The sequence below is a fragment of the Dermochelys coriacea genome, chromosome 2 (genome assembly GCF_009764565.3).
Source record: "Dermochelys coriacea isolate rDerCor1 chromosome 2, rDerCor1.pri.v4, whole genome shotgun sequence".
NCBI lineage: Eukaryota > Metazoa > Chordata > Testudines > Dermochelyidae > Dermochelys > Dermochelys coriacea.
In genome coordinates this window covers 231,239,004-231,265,633 of record NC_050069.1, presented here as the reverse complement: position 1 = coordinate 231,265,633, position 26,630 = coordinate 231,239,004, and the positions used below count along the sequence as shown (strand labels likewise).

Here is a 26,630-nt window from a genome sequence, read left to right as displayed (position 1 = left end):
GATTAAGACAAAGAGACTTGTACAAACTGTTTTGTTTAAACAAACAGAACCAATTAGGGAGTCTCCAGTCTTTTGACAAAGTTACAAAAATTGTTTTAGTAACAAATTCAGATATTGCTAGGATGAAATAAAGCATCCATGAGTGGAGCCAATGTGTTTTGATTGGTTAATTTTGATGGAATGAGGTTGCCATGACTTTTGGGCATTGCCTTTTTACCATCTTTGTTGGCACCTTTCCTCTTATATGCAGGGATCACCATAGCTAGACAGTCATCTCCAGACTAGACTACTCAAATGTACTCTATTTAGGGCTACCGTGAAAGGTACTCAGAACATAAGATTGGCCATACTGGGTCAGACCAATGGTCCATAGAGCCCAGTATCCTGTCTTCTGACAATGGCCAGTACCAGATGCTTCAGAGGGAATGAACAGAGCAAGGCAGTTATTGAGTGTTTCATCCCCTATTGTTCAGTCTCAATTTCTAGCAGTTGGAGGAGATCTAGGGATACCAGAGCATGGGTTTGCATCCCCGACCATCTTGGCTAATAGCTATTAATGAACCTATCCTCCAAAGCACTTTGAGCTCAGCTTTGAGTCTCCTTTCTGGGTTTGATACTACTCAGTACATGAAAAACTAGGCTGTTCACAGGAGTCCTTCCAGGAGCGATTAGCAACCCAGACAAACAACTTAAAAACCGATGCAATCCTGGGATGTCTCAGAAAGTATCCAGCCAAGCCCAGCTCTCAAAACAGTTCAGCCACAGTTCCCAGCATACTCTGGGGACTTTGGTGCAGTGATTTTTGGCCTTTTCTGCCTGTACCAGTCTCTCTTTGCTGGAGCTGCGCCATTTCTGTTCCATTGTCACCGCAAGAGCCAGGGGGCAAACATCATCTGACCACATTCCATCTGTTTGTACAGCCTCTAGCACTTCCTCAATATAAACATTCAATAATATTAATAGTAAGGGTTGGAGGAGTGACAGGAAAGTTAATGCATAGAATGTGGGGGGGGAGGCTGAGGCCGGCACCCTGGGGAAGCAGTGCCACACCCCAGGAGGACCCTTCAGCAAAGCAGGGAAAATGTGAGAAACTAGAGGTGAGAAAACCTTGTTATTCCAGCATCTATCACATCCGCCCCTGGGCCTAGTGCAGGATTGTTCCCTGTTGAGTATTTTCAAATGCTTTGTCATCTGGCTGAAAGCATCCCAAGCAACAGGGCTCCTGCCCCTTCCCAAATGTGACCTCTTCAGTGGGGCAAAATCTTGTACTTTGTACTAGACCCTCCCTGGCCCCATCTGCAAACTAAGACACTGAATATTCTCTATAAGACCCCAAATATTAGACATCAACTATTGCAAAGAATCCAAGTTCTGCATCTGCTCCAGCTGGTAGGGTTGGAAATCTCTTCATGGCCTTGGCAAAGTTTTAGATTTTCCAAAGCAGTAAGAAATCTTTCAGTGCTTATGCAAAGAAAATAATGCTTGAAGTAAGCTGTTTAAAGCTACTAAATTATGCAGCTACAATTGTGATGATCACTGATCAACTTCCACTGTAAAAAATCCTGCAATAGTGAGTAACAGATATATTGCCTCATGTAAATGCTGTTGTGGTATCAAACAGGGAGCTTAAGGTGGAAGGAGGGCAGAAGCAGAAATAGGTTGAGTAAAGACTGCATAAAAACAATAGGATAAATTCAGAAAGCCAACTCTAGTGCAAAACAATGAATTACTCACTGGAGAGCCATCACTCCAAGTAAACCCTCCGTCAGGATCAAAGGCACTCAGACCCATCCAGTATGATTTATGGAAATGAGCTCTTTCCCTAAAATATTGTATATAAATATATAGAGAGAGGATGATATATAAATCAAAGCATGCATATCATTATACACAAAACATTTTAGGACTTGCAACATGTCTGTAAGTTTGAATGTTTCCTATTCAATATCTCTAATATGCACTAAAGACATAAGAAATATTTTGCTTCCCTAACACGATAATTTAAATTACTTACTTAATTTCCAGCATCCCCAGCAAAATATACTGGGACTGCACATGGCAGTAGGTCAAGTCATACAATTCTTTGCAGGAAAGGCCCCAACTGCTGAGTTACCACCTACAATGATGCAGTGGGTAAATGCAAATGAATGCCATAGTCCTGCAAAGAACATAAGCATGTGAGTATGGGACTACTCACGTTCACGTGCTTAAAGTTAAGCATGTGCTTTAATGCTGTGCCAGATCAGAGCCTTAAATTACATGCACTCATACAAGGCTTGGCATGGTCTATGCCTAAATATTTTTCTTAGTCTCTCTATTGTTTTTTTGTCTTTATTAACTAAGAAAAGATCCTTGTGCAATATGAACTACTTTTTTATTTAAAAATGGTTCATCCACTTATTTAATTACAGACAGGCCCAAAATATAAACTTTAATTCATTGAACTAGATCTGATTGAAATTTTTCTAATGAAAAATATTTTGTGTGGATAAATGGCCCTGTTTCAAAATAAAAATGTGTGAAAAAAAATATTTTTTCCAAAACTTTTCATTTATTCAACAAAATCAGAAAAAAACAAACCAAGAAAAATATCCCATTCATTCTACCTTCCTCCAAATCTCTATTTTTCCTTCCCCCTTCCCTTTTTCCAGTGGCAAAAAAATTAAAAAGTTGGGAAGAGGAGAAAAAATTAATGGAAAGAAAGAAGAGAAGTGGGGAGGAGAGGGCAGGAAAACCAAAGCCAAAAAAAACTGAGAAAATGAATTTTTTTCCAAAATGAACATTTTGAAACCAATTTTTTTATATATAATTTTCACGAAAAAAAATCAAATAAATGAAAAATTGTTCCAAACCTGTGGAATGTAAAGGGATTTGAAATGTTTACTCTCATTCTTTTTGTTAAAAGAAAAGGAGTACTTGTGGCACTTTAGAGTAACAAATTTATTAGAGCATAAGCTTTCGTGAGCTACAGCTCACTTCATTGTTGTTCATTTTGGATCATCTCTACACTGGAATCTCTATTTCCTACAGATCACTGTCACATTCCTCCATGTCTTTCAGACATTTCATCCTGGATGACTCATCATCTGCATAAGCTCAACATGGGTAAAAATGCAGAGTTCCAAATTTTCAGCAGTACCCTAGAATGCCACTCTAGTTGATTACACCATCCTCCTCCCTGGAAGCAGGGCCACAACCAGAACATCATCTTTGACACCTTCCTTTTTTCCTCCCCCAACATCCAAGCCACAACAAAGCCTATTGCTTCCCACCGAATTTCATTTAAAAATCCTTTCCTATCTATCATAATGGTGATCTCTAGGTCCAGGTCCTAATTACAGCTCACTATTGCAACCTTTTCCTTGCCAGTTGTTTTGATACCCACCTTGTTCCTCTCCACTCACAATGCTCTGCCAAAATCATCTCTTCCACTGCTCCCTCTTTGAAGCCATCAACTCCTAGCTCCCCATAGATCTGGTATAGCAAGTCTAACCAATTTTCCTCACTTTCAAGAGCCTACATCACTTAGCCCCAGAAAGTACATCTGAGTCTGCCTTTTTGGCACTCCCCTATGCCCTCTGCCCTGACACATGGAAACACTTCTCAATACCTGTTTGCATAGCCACCCCCTCTCCTCTTTCAAAACCCTTCGAAAACCCCATGTCTGCAATCTCATATACATAGAAAATTAGTACGAAAATATGAGAATAAAAATGAGAAAAAAGTCAGAACCATAAAGATGTACAGATGGCTAAACTGAGTAATTGTATGATTTTACTAAAACCTTTCACCCTTTACTTATCACCCTCACTCACAGTATCAGATCTAAAGTCTAGACTGTAAGATCTCCAAAGGCAGGGCTCTGTCTTTCGCTGTCACCTCCCTACCATATTCTTGGGTATGGTCAATAAATAATAAACAATAATAATAAAAATGTATGTCTGTTGTTCGGATATATTGCTATACTATCTTCAGTTAACTCTAGACCAAGTTTTAGAAACTCTCAAATGACACTCAGAAATCCGCACAGATCAGAAATCTGATGCCCAATTTTGTTTAATATGAAGTTCAAATGCTGCCAAAGCCCACCCCCACTCTTTTTAATGCAACACAAACGTTTATATTTGAATAAGAACCATGATAGAAATGTATAGATTTTCAGCTGAAATGACCTCTTTCGGAAAGGATATTTTGTATTATTTTTATGGAATAAATTTCAAGTGAAGAAATAAGGGCAATGCAGATACTCACAAGCCATTTATTATATTTTGCTCTTCTTCACTATGGATAGTGGCCAGATCTCCTCCTATAGCTCTACAAAAATCTCGAGCCTCAATCCATGTTTTCATATGTTTTCGTCCATTCTGAAAATGCTACAGAGAATTGTACAATTAAATACTGTGTTGGGCATCATAGAAATTAAGAAAAAACATCTGTTGTGGTCCATCTTAGTCTCCCTGTCTAACACTGCCTACATTCATCCATTGCCTTGTGACTGCTGCCAAAGCGTTGGTCTATGCCTGGTCATCTCTTTGATTGGTTACTGCAACCTCATCCAGTCTTCCTTCTCTGAGTATCTAAGAATCCCTACTGTAGTTTCAATTGACTATGGTGGTCTTCCTCACTTTCTGTCCTAAACCACTGGGAAATGCTTGGTATCCTTGAGGATAAAAGGAGCTATGTAAATGCAAGTTGCTGTTGGGTCAATTGAAGCCAAGTGTTTCTTCAAATGTATCTGCTTTATGCAGTTATAAGAAAGCATGAGTACTTTGTGTTCAGGAGTTTAACACCTACTTTGAAGCATGAGCTACTGTGGGCACTTGAATGCCATCCATCTGGGCATGAGGGGGCAGGAGTTGTTGTTGGAACAGAAGGAGGGGTCACTCCCTCAACCAATTGTTTGCAGAGAAACATTGATTTCTCTTCACAGTTCACAACATCCCATAATCCAGCTGTAGTTCCAGTTCTCATGGCAACACAGCCTGGCTCCCTTCCTTCATGACACACAAAAGAAAACAAAACTAATTAAAAGAGTCTCATTTGAATTAACTTAATGATCTCTTCCCAAAGTATGTACTTATTATTCTATTTTTTTTAAATGTATCAAGTGGCGGCTATAAATTTTGCTGCAGAGTCAAAATCACTCAATATTACATGTTCCATATGCATACACCCACCAGCAGCTATGGTGTGATTTAAATAAATACCAAAATTAATAAATAGTCACGACTTTGATCATGAGACTTAATGAAGAAGTTATACAGAATTTCATTAACAAATATAGAAGCTGGATTGAGCCAACTATCAAATCCCCAAGTAACAAATGAGTTAAGGAAAACTAATGTCCATCAGAAGCAGCATTTCCATATAGTCTATTAGGAAGGTATTTCCAGCATATCCAGTCTGATGTATTTATTTTTAGTACAAATGAAATCATTTCAATAATGTAGTCTGCAAATTTTTTAGTTTTATGCTGGCAGACCTTCAGAAATGTTCTCTAATTTTGAGACCCTCACTTTGTAGATGTCTAGAAAGACACCATGTGACACTTTGTGTCCGATTTCCAGAGGTGCTATCTCCACAGTGACAGCTGGGCAAAGTTTTTCAGAAGAAATAGTTTATTTGCTGAAAAAAGTATTTTCAGTCGACCTGAAACAATTCACAAATTTAACATGAATTCACTGAATAGTTCTGGCCAAAACTTTTTTTTTTAAGCTAAATTCACACAGAGATTTACGCATATTCACAAAATAGCCAGTGGAGAAGGTGGTGGTGGTGTTGCCCCACTTATAACTTTTAGCCCAGTGGCGAGTGCACTTATCTGGAATGTGGGAGCCCCAGATTCAAATCCCCTTTCTGGAGCAGGGATTTGAATCCCAGTCCCCACTGAGTGCCCTAACCATCAATTCATGCACTATTCTAGGATGGGTTTCTCTCTGTCTCTCCCACTGAAGTAGTTCTAATTTGTATAAATAATTAAATAGTCAGCTGAATTGCTTCTTAGACCATCAGTCTGTGTTCAGTTGCCATGTTGATGGCACTGGTCATGCCAAAGCACTTAACAAGGAGGACATCCAAACCATGGAACATTTAATGAATTGCTTCTCTATGATCCATCTATGGAGGGATAGCCTTGATTCATTCCACAGCACCGGAATGACAAACTTGGGTAACAAACTTGGATATTGACCTTTAATGTTACTTTTCAAGTTGCCATATGAAAGTAGAAGATTAAATAGTAATTGAAATAGGGACTTAAATTTGAGACTCTCCCCTCCCAGGGGAGTGCTCTAACAACCAGGTTGTAAAGTCTTTCTCACTCTTTACCTCTGACCCAGGAAAAGATTCAACAGGAGAGACTGTGAAAGCCCCTTCCAAGAACAGTCTACAGCTTGGTGGTTAGAGCACTCACCTAGAATGGAGGAGACCTGGATTTAAATCCCTGCTCCAGAGTGGGGATCTGAACTTGATTTCCCACATCCCAGGTGACTGCCCTAACCACTGGCCTTTGGGTGGGGAGAGGTCGCACCAGCTCCTCCTCTAAGTCTTTTGTGAACTAGCCCTTTAAAATTGCCCAGAAACAAAATGTTTTGGGTTAAATGAAACATGTACTTTGTCAATTTTCCAAAAATTCAGATTCGGTTCTACCCAAACTGATCTTTTTTGGGAACTGCCAGAGAACCGACAAAACATTCACCTAGTGTTACCCACCACACAGCATGGCAGCACATACCAGGCATTCCTGAATTCCAGTGAGTAAACAGAACTGCTTCACCATCAGCCCACTTGAAAGTCCCTTGTTCCCCAACATCTGAAAGAGCGATCCAGAAATATTTCATGGGACTGAACCCAATCAGGACAGTCAGAAAGGCTTGTTCATATCTGGGAAAGAGAATAATAAGTGTCAAATCAGTTTTAAACCAAGATTTTATCATGCTTTGTTCTTTTCATGAAATCATTCATAATGCAAATGTTGGCAATATTATAATGTCATATTAATTTATATCCTAAACAAATGCTGATACTTTCATAATCTACAATAATTCCTTTCTTCTTTTGTACTGTACAATAAAGAGAATTAAGCTGCAATACTTGTGTTGATTTGCAGATTTTATTTATTCAGCATATAAATAAACAAACAATGCACAACAGGGTAGTTTTAACTGTAGTGTGTTGTGGTTTGTCTTCGTTTATTGCATGTTACAAGCAGTTCCTCAGCTAAAGCCTAATACTTTTCAAAGGTAATATTTTATGTCATAGAATAGCTGCCCCTGGTGGTATTCAAGAACCATGGTCTCCATTTTATGTCACTGGACTGAGACTCTTTTCTAAGTTGATGTGGCATCAAGCATGTCACAGTACCACTCTAGTACATAAAATGCTGTGACACCAAGGTGATGGGTGTCGTATGCATCCTTTATATGGACAGATACAGTGTACCCAACTCCTGCAATTTTATCATGAGTCGTGAGATAAGCCCCAGCTTATGGAGTCATTATGTTATGAGAGAATTTCAGCTTTTATTAAATAGAATAATAAAAAAGGTTCTAGCCCTCCAGATAAAAGATTGAAAATTTAAACCTCAAAGACTCAAAAATTGGAAGAGAAATAAATAGTACCCAAAATGTATTATTTTTCAAATTTTACTTTTTAAGCCAATCTTATGATTTTGGTGGGCCTGACAGCTGACCTTTTAATTTTGGGGGTTGGCAGTACTGCAGATAGGTAGTAACAGAAGCTTCACCATCTTTTACTTTTTTGTTAAAACAAGGACTGATAGTACAATTGCCTTCTGATGTTCCTTGTGACACTGCTTGGTGTAATCTTGTTCACAATGCGATTGCCAGTCAATGAATGACACCTGACATGCATCAGTCATTACTGACTACAAGTTTGGAACATAGAACCTCCTTTTGGTCTTCCATCCTGCTCACACATTTGAAAGCAAAGGCAGTCTTTTTCATACCTGTCTTTCACAGTGACTAGGTAACCTTTGTTTCCTTCACAGACTTTCTTTGCTTCTGAGAATGTCGCAGATGTCTGTCCGACTGAGTAACAGTAAAAACCATGCCTTATCCAGCCCTGTCAACATAAACAGCAGACATGCACACGAGCTATCATCAGATTGTGAAATTACATAGCACACAATAACTGTCCACTACACTTCTAAAAAATTATATTAATGGTGTACCCAACTGTGAAGTTAAACTAAGGAACAATGAAAGAAAAAAATAATGTGATAATCAAACAGTGGTAAGGACCACAAATGCCTTGACTGGACATATGTAGGGACTACAACTCCAGTAGCTGGAGTAGAATCCATGGTAGTGTTTGTGTGACTGTCACACATTTTGCCTAGGGGTTGGTGGGAATACATGCCCACAACCTCTGCAGAGTTCTCATAAAGCTTGTTAAATATGACTTTTTGTTTGGGATCACCTCTGGAGCCCTTCTTAAAAATTGGTGTCACATTAGCTTTCCTCCAGTCATTTGGTACAGAAGCTGATTTAAATGACAGTTTACATACCACAGTTAGTAGTTCTGCAATTTCACATTTGAGTGCCCACAGAACTCTCGGGTGAATGCCATCTGGTCCTGGTCACTTATTACTGTTTAATTTATCGATTTGTTTCAAAACATCTGAGACACCCTGGCATCCCAATATTCACCACTGTCATGTAATTAGGATATGTTTTGCACAAAGTATGCCTTGTGAGGTATCATTCTAAGAGTCTTGATCTGCTAGACATTCATATCTTGTTGGATTGTGTGTGCTACTGTCGTATGTGCAGTTATGAAATTTGGCTATGTCTGTGTTACTGAAACATGTTGTGAGGTTGAAAACACCCACAAGCAGCCTTTCAGGGGCAACAGAAAAAGGCCAAACAATGTTAATGGCTCATTGAGGAAATGCACAGAAGCACCAGGATTACCCCAGGAACCGTGTACAATAGAAACCTCTCATAGATAGCACCACACAATGGGAACTGTTTGACCCAGGTCACAGAAAAAAGCTTTCCAGCAAGTGGGAAGAAGATCAGAAAGGGGGAAAATGACATCCTGGGGGTACCTCACTCTATCTACAACAACACACCTGGAAACACCTGAGGAATAAAGACTGAACAGGGGGTCCCAGGCTAAGGGACTGCTAACCTGTGTATGAAAACCTGGGAAAGCCAAGCTGCAAAGCCAAGGTAGATTGTGCCTTTGGAATCTGCAAGCCTGTTTATCACTCAGGGTGAGAATTTGCTATTCATATCCTACCTATCTAGTGTGTTAAGATCAGATTGCAGTTTTGTTTATTTACTAAGCAATCTGCTTTAATCTCTTTGTTATCACTTATAATCGATATTTTGTAGTTAATAAACTTATTTTATGTTTTAACCCAAACCAGTGTGCATTTGACTAAGGTGTCTGGAGAAAATCTCTTCTTGGTTACCACAAGCGTGCATTGTTCTCTTCACATTGAGGGAGAGGCGGACCAGGTATTAAATCCATATACTGGTCAGATTTGACCAGGGCAGGATGGCTCTGCTCTGGGGTCCCAGGCTGGGAAGTTGATGGTTATAGAGCCTGCGTGTAACTGCAGCTGGGTGTATCCTTACCCATATGAATGCTGGTGACAGTGCAAGCTGGGAGGGTTTTGCAACTTATCACAGCAGCACAGTGTAGAGGGAGCCCAGTCCAGTGGGTCAGAGGGCTCAGTGGTAACCCAGTGCCAGGTGGCAGCCCGGGGAGGGGAAGACCATCACAACCTCCTTTAATGACACCTCATGGCCTTCAGAGCTGTGCAAGTCCCAGAAAGACACTGGTGTTGGCTGCAGGCTGACTTCTAGGAAAATGATTGTTGCTGTGTACTTGGATGATGCAAAATCTTTCAGGGGAACAATAATTAAGTGATATATAGCAGATGACTCATGAATAACCAAAACTGCATAGATCTGCTCAATTCAAAGAAGAGAGAATAAAGACAAAAGGAGGCACAAGTAACTGAAAAAGATATTTTGAGCAGGTTTTGCTTAAATGAGGGAGACATTTTTTCCCAGTGGTCTGAAAATCATCAATGTGCATAAATTAACAATTTGCTAGGGTAAGAACAACAAGCTTTGTCAAAAGCAGTTATCATAGATTGCCCCCTAAAAGGCAACATAATTTTAAAAGGAGTGAAACCAGTAAGCCAAATGATCTTCATGTCTTGCCATATATATATATACACACATATACACACACACATATATATATATATTGTACTTACTTTCTGGCAGCCTGGGACAATGATCTCAACTTCCTCAGATTCTTCTGCCAAAGGTTTCATTTTACAGATGTAATCAAGTTTCTTTTCACAAACATCATCTGCCCAATAGCCATCCTGAACATGACAACGAAAGGAAAGGAATGTCAGTGACGAAGGATTAGGTCTTTAGAACATTCCTCATTCTTTTTTTCAAGGGTTTTCCTTAAAAAGATTCAGAGAAAATAAGAACCGGACTGAACGTTCACCTGTCTCCAGGCAGAACCCAGACCACCTTTAAGCTTTGGTTTGGGTCATTTCAACTCCCGTTCCACATGACTACAGTTCTCTTTTTCCTTACCGTGACCCATCAATAAAGGTCCTCCCTTTAACTTTGAAATTCCATTGGAGGCTCTCCTGCTCTGTTCAAAAGTTCATTAGCTTATTAGTGCTGGGTGCATATCCTCAGAGTGCACAGAATTTAAATGGCATTTATGAAGGCTTCAGTGACTGCTGAGCAAGTCAACATTCTATTCTATTCTATTCTATTCTATTCTATTCTATTCTCAGAGTGCAGTATCTGAGCATGTTGCAGAAGTGCATTACATGACATGACTAGTCTCTGCCATGATATGTATGATTCTCTTTCTCTCCTTTTATCTCCTTGAAGAAAAAATGTGAAATAGTTTCAAAAAATATTTCTTTAATTTCTGCTCTGCTCTGCATCTTTATTACCAAAGATAAGTCAAAGAAGTGTGCCTTGCATGCAGAGCAGAATGTGGTAAAATCTGAAGCAGTACTTAGTTCCTGAGGGAGTTTTTCCTGGGGTGGCCTATGACTGAAAGGACTCTATAATACACCACGCTAGCCCACAGCATGACACATTCCTGACAATAAGAACACTCATCCAAGAGAGAGATGGGAGCTTCTGCAAGGACAGGTTAGGATCTAGTAGAAAAATATGGAGAAGAATATCCCCAATGTAAACACACATTATGTTTTTCTGGATTTATGGGACCTACTGGCCTGGGTCTTGTAGATTTTTTAGCAATTAGCGAATATAATAAAGGCAAACTAGGCTTATGGGCTGCACCAACCAAGAAAAGGGGTGTGTGGCAGTTTGAAAACCTCATAATGGGTCAAACTGAGTTTTTGAGAAAAAAATCTTAGTTTTTTCTTTAAAAACTGCAAAGAAAAGATGGGGAAAACAAAGTAAAGTGAGACTATAAGAGATTTAATAGGAATATAGTTGTCCTCTCTCCACCGTACCCATGATGAGGGGCTGTAAACTGAGCACAAACCATGTGGTGCCTTTCCTGGTTAGGAGGCTCCAGCTACATGGGCTTCCAAAGTTGTAATTTATTTTTCAGAAAAGCACAATAGATGTGCAAGATATTTTACAGACAAGTAAGAAAGTCCCTGCACCAAGAGTCTTACCATCAAGAAGATCTCACATTTTGTGAATGGATGCTCAGTGCTCTTTTACTCGTACCCATGCATTGCCTCCACGCTCACAATGCAGACTTTCAGGATCAGGGCCTGAGATTTGGATTTTCACAAAACCTAAATCTCCAGACATGGTTACTACAAAAAGAAAAGGAGTACTTGTGGCACCTTAGAGACTAACAAATTTATTAGAGCATAAGCTTTCGTGAGCTACAGCTCACTTCATCGGATGCATTTGGTGGAAAAAACAGAGGAGAGATTTATATACACACACACACAGAGAACATGAAACAATGGGTTTATCATACACACTGTAAGGAGAGTGATCACTTAAGATAAGCCATCACCAACAGCGGGGGGGGAAGGAGGAAAACCTTTCATGGTGACAAGCAGGTAGGCTAATTCCAGCAGTTAACAAGAATATCAGAGGAACAGTGGGGGGTGGGGTGGGAGGGAGAAATACCATGGGGAAATAGTTTTACTTTGTGTAATGACTCATCCATTCCCAGTCTCTATTCAAGCCTAAGTTAATTGTATCCAGTTTGCAAATTAATTCCAATTCAGCAGTCTCTCGTTGGAGTCTGTTTTTGAAGCTTTTTTGTTGAAGTATAGCCACTCTTAGGTCTGTGATCGAGTGACCAGAGAGATTGAAGTGTTCTCCAACTGGTTTTTGAATGTTATAATTCTTGACGTCTGATTTGTGTCCATATATTCTTTTACGTAGAGACTGTCCAGTTTGGCCAATGTACATGGCAGAGGGGCATTGCTGGTACATGATGGCATATATCACATTGGTAGATGCGCAGGTGAACGAGCCTCTGATAGTGTGGCTGATGTGATTAGGCCCTATGATGGTATCCCCTGAATAGATATGTGGACAGAGTTGGCAACGGGCTTTGTTGCAAGGATAGGTTCCTGGGTTAGTGGTTCTGTTGTGTGGTTGCTGGTGAGTATTTGCTTCAGATTGGGGGGCTGTCTGTAAGCAAGGACTGGTCTGTCTCCCAAGATCTGAGAGAGCGATGGCTTGTCCTTCAGGATAGGTTGTAGATCCTTGATGATGCGTTGGAGAGGTTTTAGTTGGGGGCTGAAGGTGATGGCTAGTGGCGTTCTGTTGTTTTCTTTGTTGGGCCTGTCCTGTAGTAGGTGACTTCTGGGTATTCTTCTGCGCATCTACCAATGTGATATATGCCATCATGTGCCAGCAATGCCCCTCTGCCATGTACATTGGCCAAACTGGACAGTCTCTACGTAAAAGAATGAATGGACACAAATCAGACGTCAAGAATTATAACATTCAAAAACCAGTTGGAGAACACTTCAATCTCTCTGGTCACTCGATCACAGACCTAAGAGTGGCTATACTTCAACAAAAAAGCTTCAAAAACAGACTCCAACGAGAGACTGCTGAATTGGAATTAATTTGCAAACTGGATACAATTAACTTAGGCTTGAATAGAGACTGGGAATGGATGAGTCATTACACAAAGTAAAACTATTTCCCCATGGTATTTCTCCCTCCCACCCCACCCCCCACTGTTCCTCTGATATTCTTGTTAACTGCTGGAATTAGCCTACCTGCTTGTCACCATGAAAGGTTTTCCTCCTTCCCCCCCCTGCTGTTGGTGATGGCTTATCTTAAGTGATCACTCTCCTTACAGTGTGTATGATAAACCCATTGTTTCATGTTCTCTGTGTGTATGTGTATATAAATCTCTCCTCTGTTTTTTCCACCAAATGCATCCGATGAAGTGAGCTGTAGCTCACGAAAGCTTATGCTCTAATAAATTTGTTAGTCTCTAAGGTGCCACAAGTACTCCTTTTCTTTTTGCGAATACAGACTAACACGGCTGCTACTCTGAAACCTATGATTACTACAGACATCGTTGGCTTCAGACTAGTACCCTTGTTCTTGGACAATGAGTTAAACCACAATAATCACTTAGGCTGGCTATGTGTAAGAACATAAAAATGGCCACACTGGGTCAGACCAAAGGTCCATCCACCCCAGTATCCTGTCTACCGACAGTGACCAATGCCAGGTGCCCCAGAGGGAGTGAACCTAACAGGTAATGATCTAGTGATCTTTCTCCTGCCATCCATCTCCACCCTCTGACAAACAGAGGCTAGGGACACCATTCCTTACCCATCCTGGCTAATAGCCATTAATGGAGTTAACCTCCTTAACCTTAACCCATGAATTTATCCAGTTCTCTCTTAAACCCTGTAATAGTTCTAGCCTTCACAGGCAAGGAGTTCCACAGGTTGACTGTGCGCAGTATGAAGAAGAACTTTCTTTTATTTGTTTTAAACCTGCTGCCCATTAATTTTATTTAGTGGCCCCTAGTTCTTACATTATGGGAACAAGTAAATAACTTTTCCTTATTCACTTTCTCCACACCACTCATGATTTTATATACCTCTATCATATCCCCCCTTAGTTTCCTCTTTTCCAAGCTGAAAAGTCCTAGCCTCTTTAATCTCTCCTCATTCCCATTCCAACCCCCTAATCATTTTAGTAGCCCTTCTCTGAACCTTTTCTAATGCCAATATATCTTTTTTGAGATGAGGGGACCACACCTGTATGCAGTATTCAAGATGTGGGCGTACAATGGATTTATATAAGGGTAATAAGATATTCTCCATCTTATGCTCTTATCGCTTTTTAAATGATTCCTAACATCCCATTTGCTTTTTTGACTGCTGCTGCACACTGCTTGGACGTCTTCTGAGAACTAGCCACGATGACTCCAAGATCTTTCTCCTGATTAGTTGTAACTAAATTAGCCCCCATCATATTGTATGTATAGTTGGGGTTATTTTTTCCAATGTGCATTACTTTACATTTATCCACATTAAATTTCATTTGCCATTTTGTTGCCCAATTGCTTAGTTTTGTGAGATCTTTTTGAAGTTCTTCACAGTCTGCTTTGGTCTTAACGATCATAAGCTGTTTAGTATCGTCTGCAAACTTTGCTACCTCACTGTTTAACCGTTTCTCCAGATCATTTATGAATAAGTTGGACAGGATTGGTCCTAGGACTGACCCTTGGGGAACACCACTAGTTACCCCTCTCCATTCTGAAAATTTACCATTTATTCCTACCCTTTGTTCCTTGTCTTTTAACCAGTTCTCAATCCATGAAAGGATCTTCTCTCTTATCCCACGACAACTTAATTTACGCAAGAGCCTTTGGTGAGGGACCTTGTCAAAGGCTTTCTGGAAATCTAAGTACGCTATGTCCGCTGGATCCCCCTTGTCCACATGTTTGTTGACCCCTTCAGAGAACTCTAATAGATTAGTAAGACATGATTTCCCTTTACAGAAACCATGTTGACTTTTGCGCAACAATTTATGTTCTTCCATGTGTCTGACAATTTTATTCTTTACTATTGTTTCAACTAATTTGCCCAGTACTGACGTTAGACTTACCGGTCTGTAATTGCCGGGATCACCTCTAGTGCCCTTTTAAAATATTGGCGTTACATTAGCTATCTTCCAGTCATTGGGTACAGAAGCTGATTTAAAGGACAGGTTACAAACCATTGTTAATAGTTCCGCAATTTCACATTTGAGTTCTTTCAGAACTCTTGGGTGAATGCCATCTGGTCCCAGTGACTTGTTACTGTTAAGTTTATCAATTAATTCCAAAACCTCCTCTAGTCACACTTCAATCTGTGACAATTCCTCAGATTTCTCACCTACAAAAGACGGCTCAGGTCTGGGAATCTCACTAACATCCTCAGCCATGAAGACTGAAGCAAAGAATTCATTTAGTTTCTCCACGATGACTTTATCGTCTTTAAGTGCTCCTTTTGTATCTCAATCGTCCAGGGGCCCGACTGGTTGTTTAGCAGGCTTCCTGCTTCTGATGTACTTAAAAAACGTTTTGTTATTACCTTTTGAGTTTTTGGCTAGCTGTTCTTCAAACTCCTTTTTGGCTTTTCTTATACATTTTTACATTTAATTTGGCAGTGTTTATGCTCCTTTCTATTTACCTAACTAGGATTTGACGTCCACTGTTGAAAAGATGCCTTTTTATCTCTCACTGCTTCTTTTACATGGTTGTTAAGCCACGGTGGCTCTTTTTTGGCTCTTTTACTGTGTTTTTTAATTTGGGGTATACATGCAAGTTGAGCCTCTGTTATGGTGTCTTTGAAAAGTGTCCATGCAGCTTGCAGGGATTTCACTCTAGTCACTGTACTTTTTAATTTCTGTTTAACTAACCTCCTCATTTGTGCATAGTTCCCCTTTCTGAAATTAAATTCTACAGTGTTGGGCTACTGAGGTGTTCTTCCCACCACAGGAATGTTAAATGTTATTATATTATGGTCACTATTTCCAAGTGGTCCTGTTATAGTTACCTCTTGGCCCAGATCCTGCGCTCTACTCAGGACTAAATCGAGAGTTGCCTCTCCCCTTGTGGGTTCCTGTACTAGCTGCTCCAAGAAGCTGTCATTTAAAGTATCAGGAAATTTTGTCCCTGCATTTCATCCTGAGGTGACGTACCCAATCAATATGGGGATAATTGAAATCCCCCACTATTATTGAGTTCTTTATTTTGATAGCCTCTCTAATCTCCCTTAGCATTTCATTGTCACTATCACTGCAGCAGGCAGCATGTTTCCCAGCTGGGGCAGACAGACACACAGTAGCTTACTAAAAACATCAGTGTAGATGGGGTAGCATAGGCAGCAGCTCAGGCTAGCTAAATAAGCACGTATCCAGGGGATCCAGGCAGGTTTGTACTCAGGCAGCTAGCCTGAGCTGCTGCCCAGGCTACCGCCAGCTATACTGCTATTTTTTAGTACCCCAGCCGGAGAAGAGCTTGCATGCGTCTGTGTACCCATGCCAGGAAGCACGATACCTGCTGCAGTGTAGACATACCCTTTGAAAGAAAACAAGCTAATAGTAGATATAATTGCATTATTTTACCTCTCCCTTCATAGTGACACAATCTTCTTTCCTGTTGTTCGCATGGGATGGTTCTTCATGTAGCCACTTGGTGTATGTCACAGGAGTCCCATCACTCCATTCAAAATACATCTGAATCTTGAGGTCATTCAAACCAATCCACAATTCATCTGTAGGCTCTAAAAACATAAGAAGCAGTTATATATTTGCCCCCATCTTTGAATAGGGTTATCAAATTTCATGTCCATTCCTGACTGAGTAATGAAGGTGGATCTGCCTTCTTGGACTTTAAGATCTTACGTTAACATCATTGTCAGAACTGCAGAATTGATAATGGCTATGTTATAAATACGTATGCAGGTAAAATACTGCCCTGTAGCAATACTCACTGTACCCAAGCTGAGACACTGTAAAGCTGTATTCTTCAATATTGTGGATACTCGCCAGATCTCCACCCTCTTTTCTACAGGAAGATAAAGCATCTTTCCATATTTTGGGTGCTCTGTAAATCATATAACAGTGGCCTAAATAGGGGATCCATCCACTGGGGCATTTAATAGGCCTAAAGTCACCTAAAGGAAAAAAAAGTTTCAAACAATTATTCAAAAGAGCAATCGAAAGAAGTGGGAATGAAGGGTTCCAGCTACATAGGCAGGCCATGACCCGTCCTGCCAGAGTAGGACAGAATACATCTACACTGCAATGAAAGACCCACAGTACAGCCATGACAGGCATGAGCCAGCTGACTCTGCCTCACTGGGTTTGGGCCGCAGGGCTAAAAACTGCAGTGTAGAAGTTGGGTTTGGGTGGGAGCCCAAGCTCTGAAACCCTGTGAGGGGGGTGGGGTGTCTCAGAATGTGGGCTCCAACCTGACCCCAACCATCTACGCTATTTTTAGTCCCACAGCCCAAGCCCCACAAGCCCAAGTCAATTGACCTGGGTTTGAAGACTTGGTGCAGCAGGTTTTTTATAGCTGTGTAGATATATCCGATGGATCTCAGAGGCCAGGTGCAGGATCCACTCCAGATCACCCCTGGTGCAGTACATTGTCCCTCTAATATATTCTGCAGCTTTCAACATACATGCAAGGGCCTCAGGTCCTGGTTAGTCCCCCCAGGGCAGGAGCCTTTGCCCTCTGAGGAGCTTGTGTTCCTGGAACTTTTTCAAAGTGGCCTTAGTGGAGCAACATTGAGACACCTACAGAGAACTGACATCATGGAATTCTTCCACACCTGTTTACAGCAATTTGGTTTTGACCATTGAGACAGAAGGTTATGTGCACTGTAGAAAGATGCATTACTTGTTATCTTTTCCTCATTGCAGGACATTCTATAGAGTTTGAATAAATAGCTTTTATTTGTATTGACCAGCCTACCTGAGGAAATAATAAAGGAATCCAAAGAGGAATTTCCTTTTTTACAGATGTATCCAAGTTTCTGATCACACTGCTGGTTTTCCCATTTACCATTCCGAGACTGTAGCATTCCACAGATTTTTTCAGACTCGAGAGCGGGACTTCCTTTGAGAAACAGACAAAAGCAGAGAATCTCTGTATTAGCACTGTACATCTTCATCTCACCAACCAAAGGAGTAATCTGTTGGGGGTCTTCGTGCACTTACAAATTCATTGCCAAATTATTTGCTAATATTCATCACTTTAAGGACAGAAGGTTAGAAGACATTTACTTGGCTTACCAACAACACTGATGCTATAAAGTCCTGGACACTACGGTGCTAATAAGCGATGGTCACATAAACACCACCCTATATCGGAAACCTACTGACCACTATTCCTACCTACATGCCTCTAGCTTTCATCCAGATCATACCACATGATCCATTGTCTACAGCCAAGCTCTACGATATAACCGCATTTGCTCCAACCCCTCAGACAGAGACAAACACCTACAAGATCTCTATCATACATTCCTACAACTACAATACCCACCTGCTGAAGTGAAGAAACAGATTGACAGAGCCAGAAGAGTGCCCAGAAGTCACCTACTACAGGACAGGCCCAACAAAGAAAAGAACACAACGCCACTAGCCATCACCTTCAGCCCCCAACTAAAACCTCTCCAATGCATCATCAAGGATCTACAACCTATCCTGAAGGACGACCCATCACTCTCACAGATCTTGGGAGACAGGTCAGTCCTTGCTTACAGACAGCCCCTCAATCTGAAGCAAATACTCACCAGCAACCACACACCACACAACACAACCACTAACCCAGGAACCTATCCTTGCAACAAAGCCCATTGCCAACTCTGTCCACATATCTATTCAGGGGACACCATCATAGGGCCTAATCACATCAGCCACACTATCAGAGGCTCGTTCACCTGTGCATCTACGCATGTGATATATGCCATCATGTGCCAGCAATGCCCCTCTGCCAGGTACATTGGTCAAACTGGACAGTCTCTACGTAAAAGAATATATGGACACAAATCAGACGTCAAGAATTATAACATTCAAAAACCAGTTGAAGAACACTTCAATCTTTCTGGTCACTCGATTACAGACCTGAGGGTGGCTATCCTTCAACAAAAAAAACTTCAAAAACAGACTCCAACGAGAGACTGCTGAATTGGAATTAATTTGCAAACTGGATACAATTAATTTAGGCTTGAATAGAGACTGGGAATGGATGAGTCATTACACAAAGTAAAACTATTACCCCATGTTATTTCTCCCCCCCCCCAACCCCCACTGTTCCTCAGATGTTCTTGTTAACTGCTGGAAATAGCCTACTTTGCTTGTCACCATGAAAGGTTTTCCTCCTCCCCCCCCCAGCTGCTGGTGATAGCTCATCTTAAGTGATCACTCTCCTTACAGTGTGTATGATAAAACCCATTGTTTCATGTTCTCTGTGTGTGTATATAGATCTCCCGTCTGTATTTTCCACCAAATGCATCTGATGAAGTGAGCTGTAGCTCATGAAAGCTTATGCTCAAATAAATTTGTTAGTCTCTCAGGTGCCACAAGTACTCCTTTTCTTTTTGCGAATACAGACTAACATGGCTGCTACTCTGAAAGCTATAATGTTATTGTCCATTAGTCCAAGCAGTCCGACTACAACTGGATATTCTTATATAGGTCTACATTTAACCCACTGGTGAGTGGTGTTACAGTCCCCCTTTGAGCCCCATCTTCAGGGAATATGAGTCTGTTACAACCCTACGTAGCAAGCTTTAGTTCAAGCTGCAACAACCCCTACTATTAGCTCTGGAGGTCTCTGATTCAATTCCAATGTGTCAATCATGATGTTCATCACACTTGCTCTCTCTGACCTTTAGAAATCCCAGGGAAACAGTGTCCAGGAGGAAACTCAGTATATTGTATTATGAAGAAAGTTGGATTAATTTTTATAATATAAAAGATAGACCAAATATATATATTTTCACAAGTCAGAGGCAATATGCTGATTTGAAAATTTTCAACCTCAGTATTTACTGAGCATCTACAATTTATGAATCTTATCCCACTTTGGCCATAAATGGGAGGAGACTTGCTGAGGAAATATACTAGAGCCTAAGGCAAAAGATAAATATCTGAGAAATGGCAACCCTGATTTGGGGGATCTATTGATGTAGAACTTATGAATTCTCATTGATTTTATGAGCCCTATGTATGTATAATGCTAACCTGCAATGTGTAGCAAACCAGCCACGGGCTGACAAGGACCATGTCATTTATCACACACCCTGTCTGGAAGAAGCTACAGAATAAGACATTAACTAACTAAGAAAGAAGACACTAATATTTTAGTGACTGTGTTCTGGCAGGCCAATGGGTATACTAACAGAGGTACCTGACCTGGTATAATCCAGTTATTCCAAAAGGTCAACAGGGAGTAGGGTTTGGAGCAGTGGTATTTCCCCAGAAGGGAACAAAGAGACTGAAGTCTTGGGACAGCCCTTTAAAAACAGCTTGGACTCCTTAGAAAACAGTGACACAAATCCCAAAGAATGCTCAAGAGTGATGAGGAAACTGAGGAAGGAAATGGAATTTAGGTGTATCTTATTTTGCATGATTCTGTACTTCTTTTGAGCTGCCTAAAGTAACAGCTAATTATTTTGGAAACCCCAGGTCAGTTTGCATCAAATATCATCCCTGCAGAAGTAAATGGTAAGCCAGAGGGCCCAAAAGGCTGGGGCTCTGGGAAGGGTGGGCTTAAGCAGCTAGCAAGTCAGGGGCACAACAGCTAGTGAGTCTTAGAGCCTAGGGCAGTTGGACAATGAGATTTCAGCTTTCAGAAGGGGATGTTAAAAGATCATCTGCACCCTGAGAGTATGCTGAGAAACCGTGACCCCAGAGGCAGTGTCTGTACTCTACTCAGACACAGAAAAACTTTAAAGCACATAGGCCCAGTGTATGGGACCCAAACACAGCATCCTGGTGAGTTTCGAAAGAGGGAGCTTGACCAGAGCTGTGACAGAAACTTCAACTCCTTCCTGATTACAGGCTGCTACAAGGATGTTGCTCTAGTTACTCCTTTACTCTAGTTACAATTTTTGCCCCAAGTATCTACTTCTCATTGGTGTTCTGGGCCCCAGTTACACTCACCATGCCCACATTTCCCCTCCTTTCCTACCACAAACTAGGACTCCATGGAAGGTGGAGGTGGTGCCTGCACCATGTGGACATTTGCAAAGAATACCGACTGTTCATAGGTATTTCTGCTTTACCTTTCACCATGCACCTGCAGCCAGAACCAAGGCATACTGAAGTCACTGGAAAGATTCACGTTAACTTCAATGGGCTTTGGGTCATATCCATGATTCAAAGGCTCTCAAATGTCCCTTTGCATTGCATGGGCATCTGTCAGGGTTCCTTCCCCACTCTGAACTCTGGGGTACAGATGTGGGGACCCGCATGAAAGACCCCCTAAGCTTATTTACCAGATTAGGTTAAAAACTTCTCAAGGCACAAATTCCACCTTGTCCTTGAACAGTATGCTGTCAACACCAAGTGATTTAGACAAAGAATCAGGGAAAAGATCACTTGGAGTTCCTGTTCCCTAAAATATCCACACACACCCCTGTCATAAGTATAAAGGAAAGGGTAAACACCTTTAAAATCCCTCCTGGCCAGAGGAAAAACCCTTTCACCTGTGAAGGGTTAAGAAGCTAGGATAACGTCGCTGGCACCTGACCACAATGACCAATGAAGAGACAAGATACTTTCAAAGCTGGAGGGGGGAGAAACAAAGGGTCTGTGTGATGTTTTGGCTGGGGACAGAACAGGAATGGAGTCTTAGAACTTAGTAAGTAATCTAGCTAAATATGCGTTAGATTCTGTTTTCTTTAAATGGCTGAGAAAATAAGCTGTGCTGAATGGAATGGATATTCCTGTTTTTGTGTCTTTTTGTAACTTAAGGTTTTGCCTAGAGGGATTCTCTATGTTTTGAATCTAATTACCCTGATTTTACAGAGGTGATTCTTTTTACTTTTTCTTCTATTAAAATTCTTCTTTTAATAAACTGAATGCTTTTTCATTCTTCTTAAGATCCAAGCGTTTGGGTCTGTGGTCACCTATGCAAATTGGTAAGGATTTTTATCAAAGCTTCCCCAGAAAAAAAAGGGGGTAAGATTTGGGAGGATTCTGGGGGGAAAGATGTTTCCAAACGAACTCTTTCTCAGTAACCGGTGTTAGACGTTTGGTGGTGGCAGCGACAGTCCAAGGGCAAAAGGTAAAATAGTTTGTACCTTGGGGAAGTTTTAACCTAAGCTGGTAAAAGTAAGCTTAGGAGGTTTTCATGCAGGTCCCCACATCTGTACCCTAGCGTTCAGAATAGGGAAGGAACCTTGACACCCCCCCAAGCCTCGTCATCCTCTTTCCTGGGGAGGCTTGAGAATAATATACCAACCAAATAAGTAAACCAGACCCTTGAGTTTTTAGGACACTAAAAACCCCAATCAGATTCTTAAAAGAAGAATTTTATTTAAAGAAAAGGTAAAAGAATCACCTCTGTAAAATCAGGATGGAAGATAACTTTACAGGGTAACAAAAGATTCACATACACAGAGGAACTCCGTCTAGGCTTAGTTCAAAGTTACAAAAAAAAACAAACAAACTGGAATAAACCTCCCTCTAGCAAAGGGAAAATTCACAAGCTAAAACAAAAGATAATCTAACACGCCTTGCCTGACTTTACTTACTATTTTTGTAATATTAGACTGGTTCAGGATTGGTTTATAGGAGAAGGAGTTTTCTGACCTGATGCTTCTCTGCTTCCCAAGAGAACACACCAAAACAAAGCCTTCCCTCCCTCTCTCCCCCCTCCCTATTTGAAAGTATCTTCTTTCCCCATTGGTCCTTTGGTCAGGTGCCAACCAGGTTATTTGAGCTTCTTAACCCCTTACAGGTAAGGAGGAATTCTAGGCTACCCTCAGCTGTATGGTTATGATATGGGCTTTGGGTCACACCCCTGATTCAAAAGCTTTCAAATGTCCCTCTGCATTGCATGGGCATCACACCCCCTCTGGTAGCAAAGGAATGCTACATTAACTCATGTTGAACTATACATCTGATATTGTTTCAAAATCAGCTGACATGATAGGACTACTTAAATGTAAATTTAACATTTTTGTGCTGTCATACAGTATATCCTATGAGTTCTTATACATACTCCTAATCATACTATGAGTTATACATTCATGTGTTGACAGACGAATGTATCTTAATATATGGACAATCACATAGTAAAAATAGAGGTGTTTTCAACCATTTCATACATAATTTCCTATAACAACTATTTTTTGAGGTGGGGGAAAATGAGAGAAAAAGATCAGTGATGTTTCAAAACAGATGTGGCAACAGCATCGAGGGTATGATATTTGGTGGTTGTGTTTTACCTAGTTTGTCATTTAATTATGGACTTTACAAGAAATGAATGTTTGATTCGTTGGTAGTTTACATGCTTTAAGAAAAATGATTATGATGTCACAGATACAGGATTATAAATCTAGCTGGGCAAAAATGTATCAGAGGCCTGTGAAGACCTTTGTTCAAATGTTATAAATAGTTTTTAAAAATGAGAAAAAATGAAAATCTACAATGTATGGTATGTAATGTTTATAAACAGAAGGTATTTCAATGTTTTTAATGAATTTTCCATCTGAATTGAATAGTATGTAAGAAAATCGCTACTGGGAAACCAGGTGTGTGAAGAAGATGCAAAGGTCTTTAGTCTTTAAATGCTTTCCGGGTTTGGGAATCTTCTCTTTCATTTTGGATTACAAAGTAAGGACAAATTACTCTCACAGCACTCTCGTATTCTACTTTTTTTTATAGTCCCATTGACATCAATGGGAATTCTGCGAATGTGGAGAGAGCAGAAAATAGGAGCTTAGACCCACCATGCATATATAAGAGCAGAATTTTGCCCATAAACTGACCATCATTAAACAGATGTGCACCTACCTGGAGCCCAGTTTAAATATCTGAATGGATTGCCACCAATCCATTGCCATCCACCATTGGAATTCAACCTGTTAAGTCCAATCCAGAGTTCAGAATTCACTCTGCCAGTTAGCCCTAAGTAACCAAAAGAAACAAAATGACAATTTGTTAAATGGAGTTGGTTTTGTAATGACTGTACAAAGCTTTAGTTAAAACTAATAGTTTGAAAACTACATGTCTTGGACAAAATCATCCATCATGCAAAGATGCTTCAACACCTTGTTATTGGTAAGGGGAAAATAAATTTTTGGAGCATATTAATGGACATTTTGTTGGATAAACTTTGTTCTCTCCTATCTTCTTAAAAATGCCCTTGAGTCAGATGTGTGTTTGTGTGTATAGATATAGATATAGATATAGATGAGAGAGTGCCAGAGATTGACTTGTTATTTAGCTTTACCTGTCAAATAAGTTTGCTCATGTAGCTCTGTAATACTTAATAATTCCGCCTTCTGTTGCTGGCAGCTTTTCCGTGCTTGGTGCCACGTGAGGGCCGAGTTGGAGTTTATCTGGTAGTGGGTGCCTGTTAAAGGGTTTGTAGTCCAAAAGTCTTTGTCAATGTTGTCTGTAAAGTGATGAATGACACAATATTCATTAACTGAAAATATAATCAATCATACCTGCCAAGATTTGAAACCATACCCCCAGTATATTCTAATTAACATAAAGTACCAATTTGCATATATTTAGATTGCTTTGCAGACAGCGATTGCCCCACTTACACCCCTCCCATTCATTCAATACTTACTTTTTGACACCTACCCAAATATATATATAATCTGTCATTCTGCACATCCATTGCCTCACCCCATCAAACCTCACCTAAGACCTGCCAAGTTTCCAACATTATGAATTGGGATTTCCCTTAGACTAGGTTTTCAGACCCCTTCTACTGATCTGTGAGGAAATCTCCATCTGATTGGCTGCTTTTCCTCTGCATACTGGGGAAGGGTAGCTAATCAAAGATCAGAGGGGTAGCCGTGTTAGCCTATATCCACACAAACAACAAGGAGTCCAGTGGCACCTTAAAGACTAACAGATTTATTCCATGCATCTGAAGAAGTGGAGTTTTTTACCCACCAAAGCTTATACCCAAATAAATCTGTTAGTCTTTAAGGTGCCACCAGACTCCTCGCTGTTTTAATCAGAGATGTTACACAGTCCAAGGGAAAGTTTCATTTCTCAGCTTGTGCAGCAGTAAGAATTACCACCCCCTGCCTCACAGATGTGAATAGCTGCTCTCAACCAATTGAGAACCTGCTCCCCACCCCTTATGCCAGCAAAGGGGATAAAGATGCTAATACTGCCTCATGTCCCATTGGAAAATTCTATTCCTGGCCAGAAACGTCCAAGTTGGGGGTAAGGCCCCTGGAATTACCAACCTTCTGAAGGTAGACGGCTGCTGCCACTATGTGCCCTTGCTCCTACATGTGTTGCCCCACCCATTATCTCATCTATCCCTGATCCTGTTTGCTGCCCCATCCCCCAATGTGCTATCCCTGTTCCCCATGTTTCCCCCTTGCCTAGTGTGCTGATCTCCACCTCACCCCCACAGCTAACCCCAGGCCCTGGTTTCCCCCTTAACACATGTGTCTTCTAGTTCCTCCCACTGGCTTCTGGGAATGCCTGGCTGCTCTTCCCTCCCCCATCACCAATCTTTGGGAGTCCATCAAATAGCCCACTGCCTCCCCAATACCACCGAATAAGCCTCCTAGGCAGGGACTGCAAGTGATAGGGGTTAAGTATGTGCTTAAACTGCTTTCCTAAATAAGGGCCCTTGTTTTAAATGTGAAGAATTTACCTTTCAATGGACAATATCCAAACAGAGAGTCTTCATCAAAGTCTGTAGATGTTGCACACCAGGGGAAGCCCTGTTCATTATCAGCCTTTCTATCGTTTGTACATTCAGTGTACCAAGTACTATTGAACTTGAAAGGGAATACACAGGGTGCCCCAAAGGCATTTCCTAGTAGTGTAAACATATCTAAGGAAACAAATGGATAAAGATAGTAATAATTGTGAACCAGTGTCCACCAAAATGTTTTCATTTCAAAAATGTTCAGACCCATTATATATTTAATACCTGCTTTGAATTATGTGAGAATTTTTTTTTTCAGTCAAGGAATATTTGATAGAACCCTAGAGATCTGTAGCTAAATCTTACATTTGGAATAGTTACTTCACTGACTGCTTCCCTTTTGCTCTAAGCATCATAATTTGTGGCTGGCTTCTACCAGCAGCAAATTATGACAACCCCTCTCACAGCTCAGCAGCAATGGCTGTTGGTCAGTTGTGGGGCAGAGCCAAAGCTCTGTCCATTCCTACTTACGCATGCTTCTCCTTGCCCTCTTGCTGTGGGAGGGGAATAAACAGGCAGGCAGTCCCCTGGAGCCAAGAGCTGGGTCGCCCAAAGAGAGACATGATGAGGATGGTTTTTATTCCCCCTTACTCCTCTAGTTACAATCTAGTGTTCAATACAGAAAATTCTTGTCATTATTTTCACTTCTAAAGGGGAAGAGTTCCCAAAGTTCTGAGGTTAGTTTAAGTGCAACCTCAATTCCAAATCACCTG

General features: G+C 40.8%; 1 protein-coding gene across 2 annotated transcripts in view; it reads right to left on the bottom strand.

Moving 5' to 3' along the window:
* LOC119851113 (macrophage mannose receptor 1-like) overlaps positions 1-26,630 on the bottom strand; it is a 67,699-nt gene that overhangs the window by 31,468 nt on the left and 9,601 nt on the right. For both annotated transcript variants that reach the window (XM_043509397.1, XM_038390376.2), the window contains exons 3-14: positions 25,861-26,043; positions 24,460-24,624; positions 24,021-24,134; positions 17,965-18,108; positions 16,979-17,161; positions 16,611-16,768; positions 10,256-10,369; positions 7,967-8,082; positions 6,734-6,882; positions 4,795-4,994; positions 4,252-4,373; positions 1,735-1,822 (exon numbers count right to left, since the gene is read on the bottom strand). In XM_043509397.1, the coding sequence (XP_043365332.1) occupies positions 1,735-1,822; positions 4,252-4,373; positions 4,795-4,994; positions 6,734-6,882; positions 7,967-8,082; positions 10,256-10,369; positions 16,611-16,768; positions 16,979-17,161; positions 17,965-18,108; positions 24,021-24,134; positions 24,460-24,624; positions 25,861-26,043 (1,736 nt within the window). The remainder of the gene's footprint in view (positions 1-1,734; positions 1,823-4,251; positions 4,374-4,794; positions 4,995-6,733; positions 6,883-7,966; positions 8,083-10,255; positions 10,370-16,610; positions 16,769-16,978; positions 17,162-17,964; positions 18,109-24,020; positions 24,135-24,459; positions 24,625-25,860; positions 26,044-26,630) is intronic.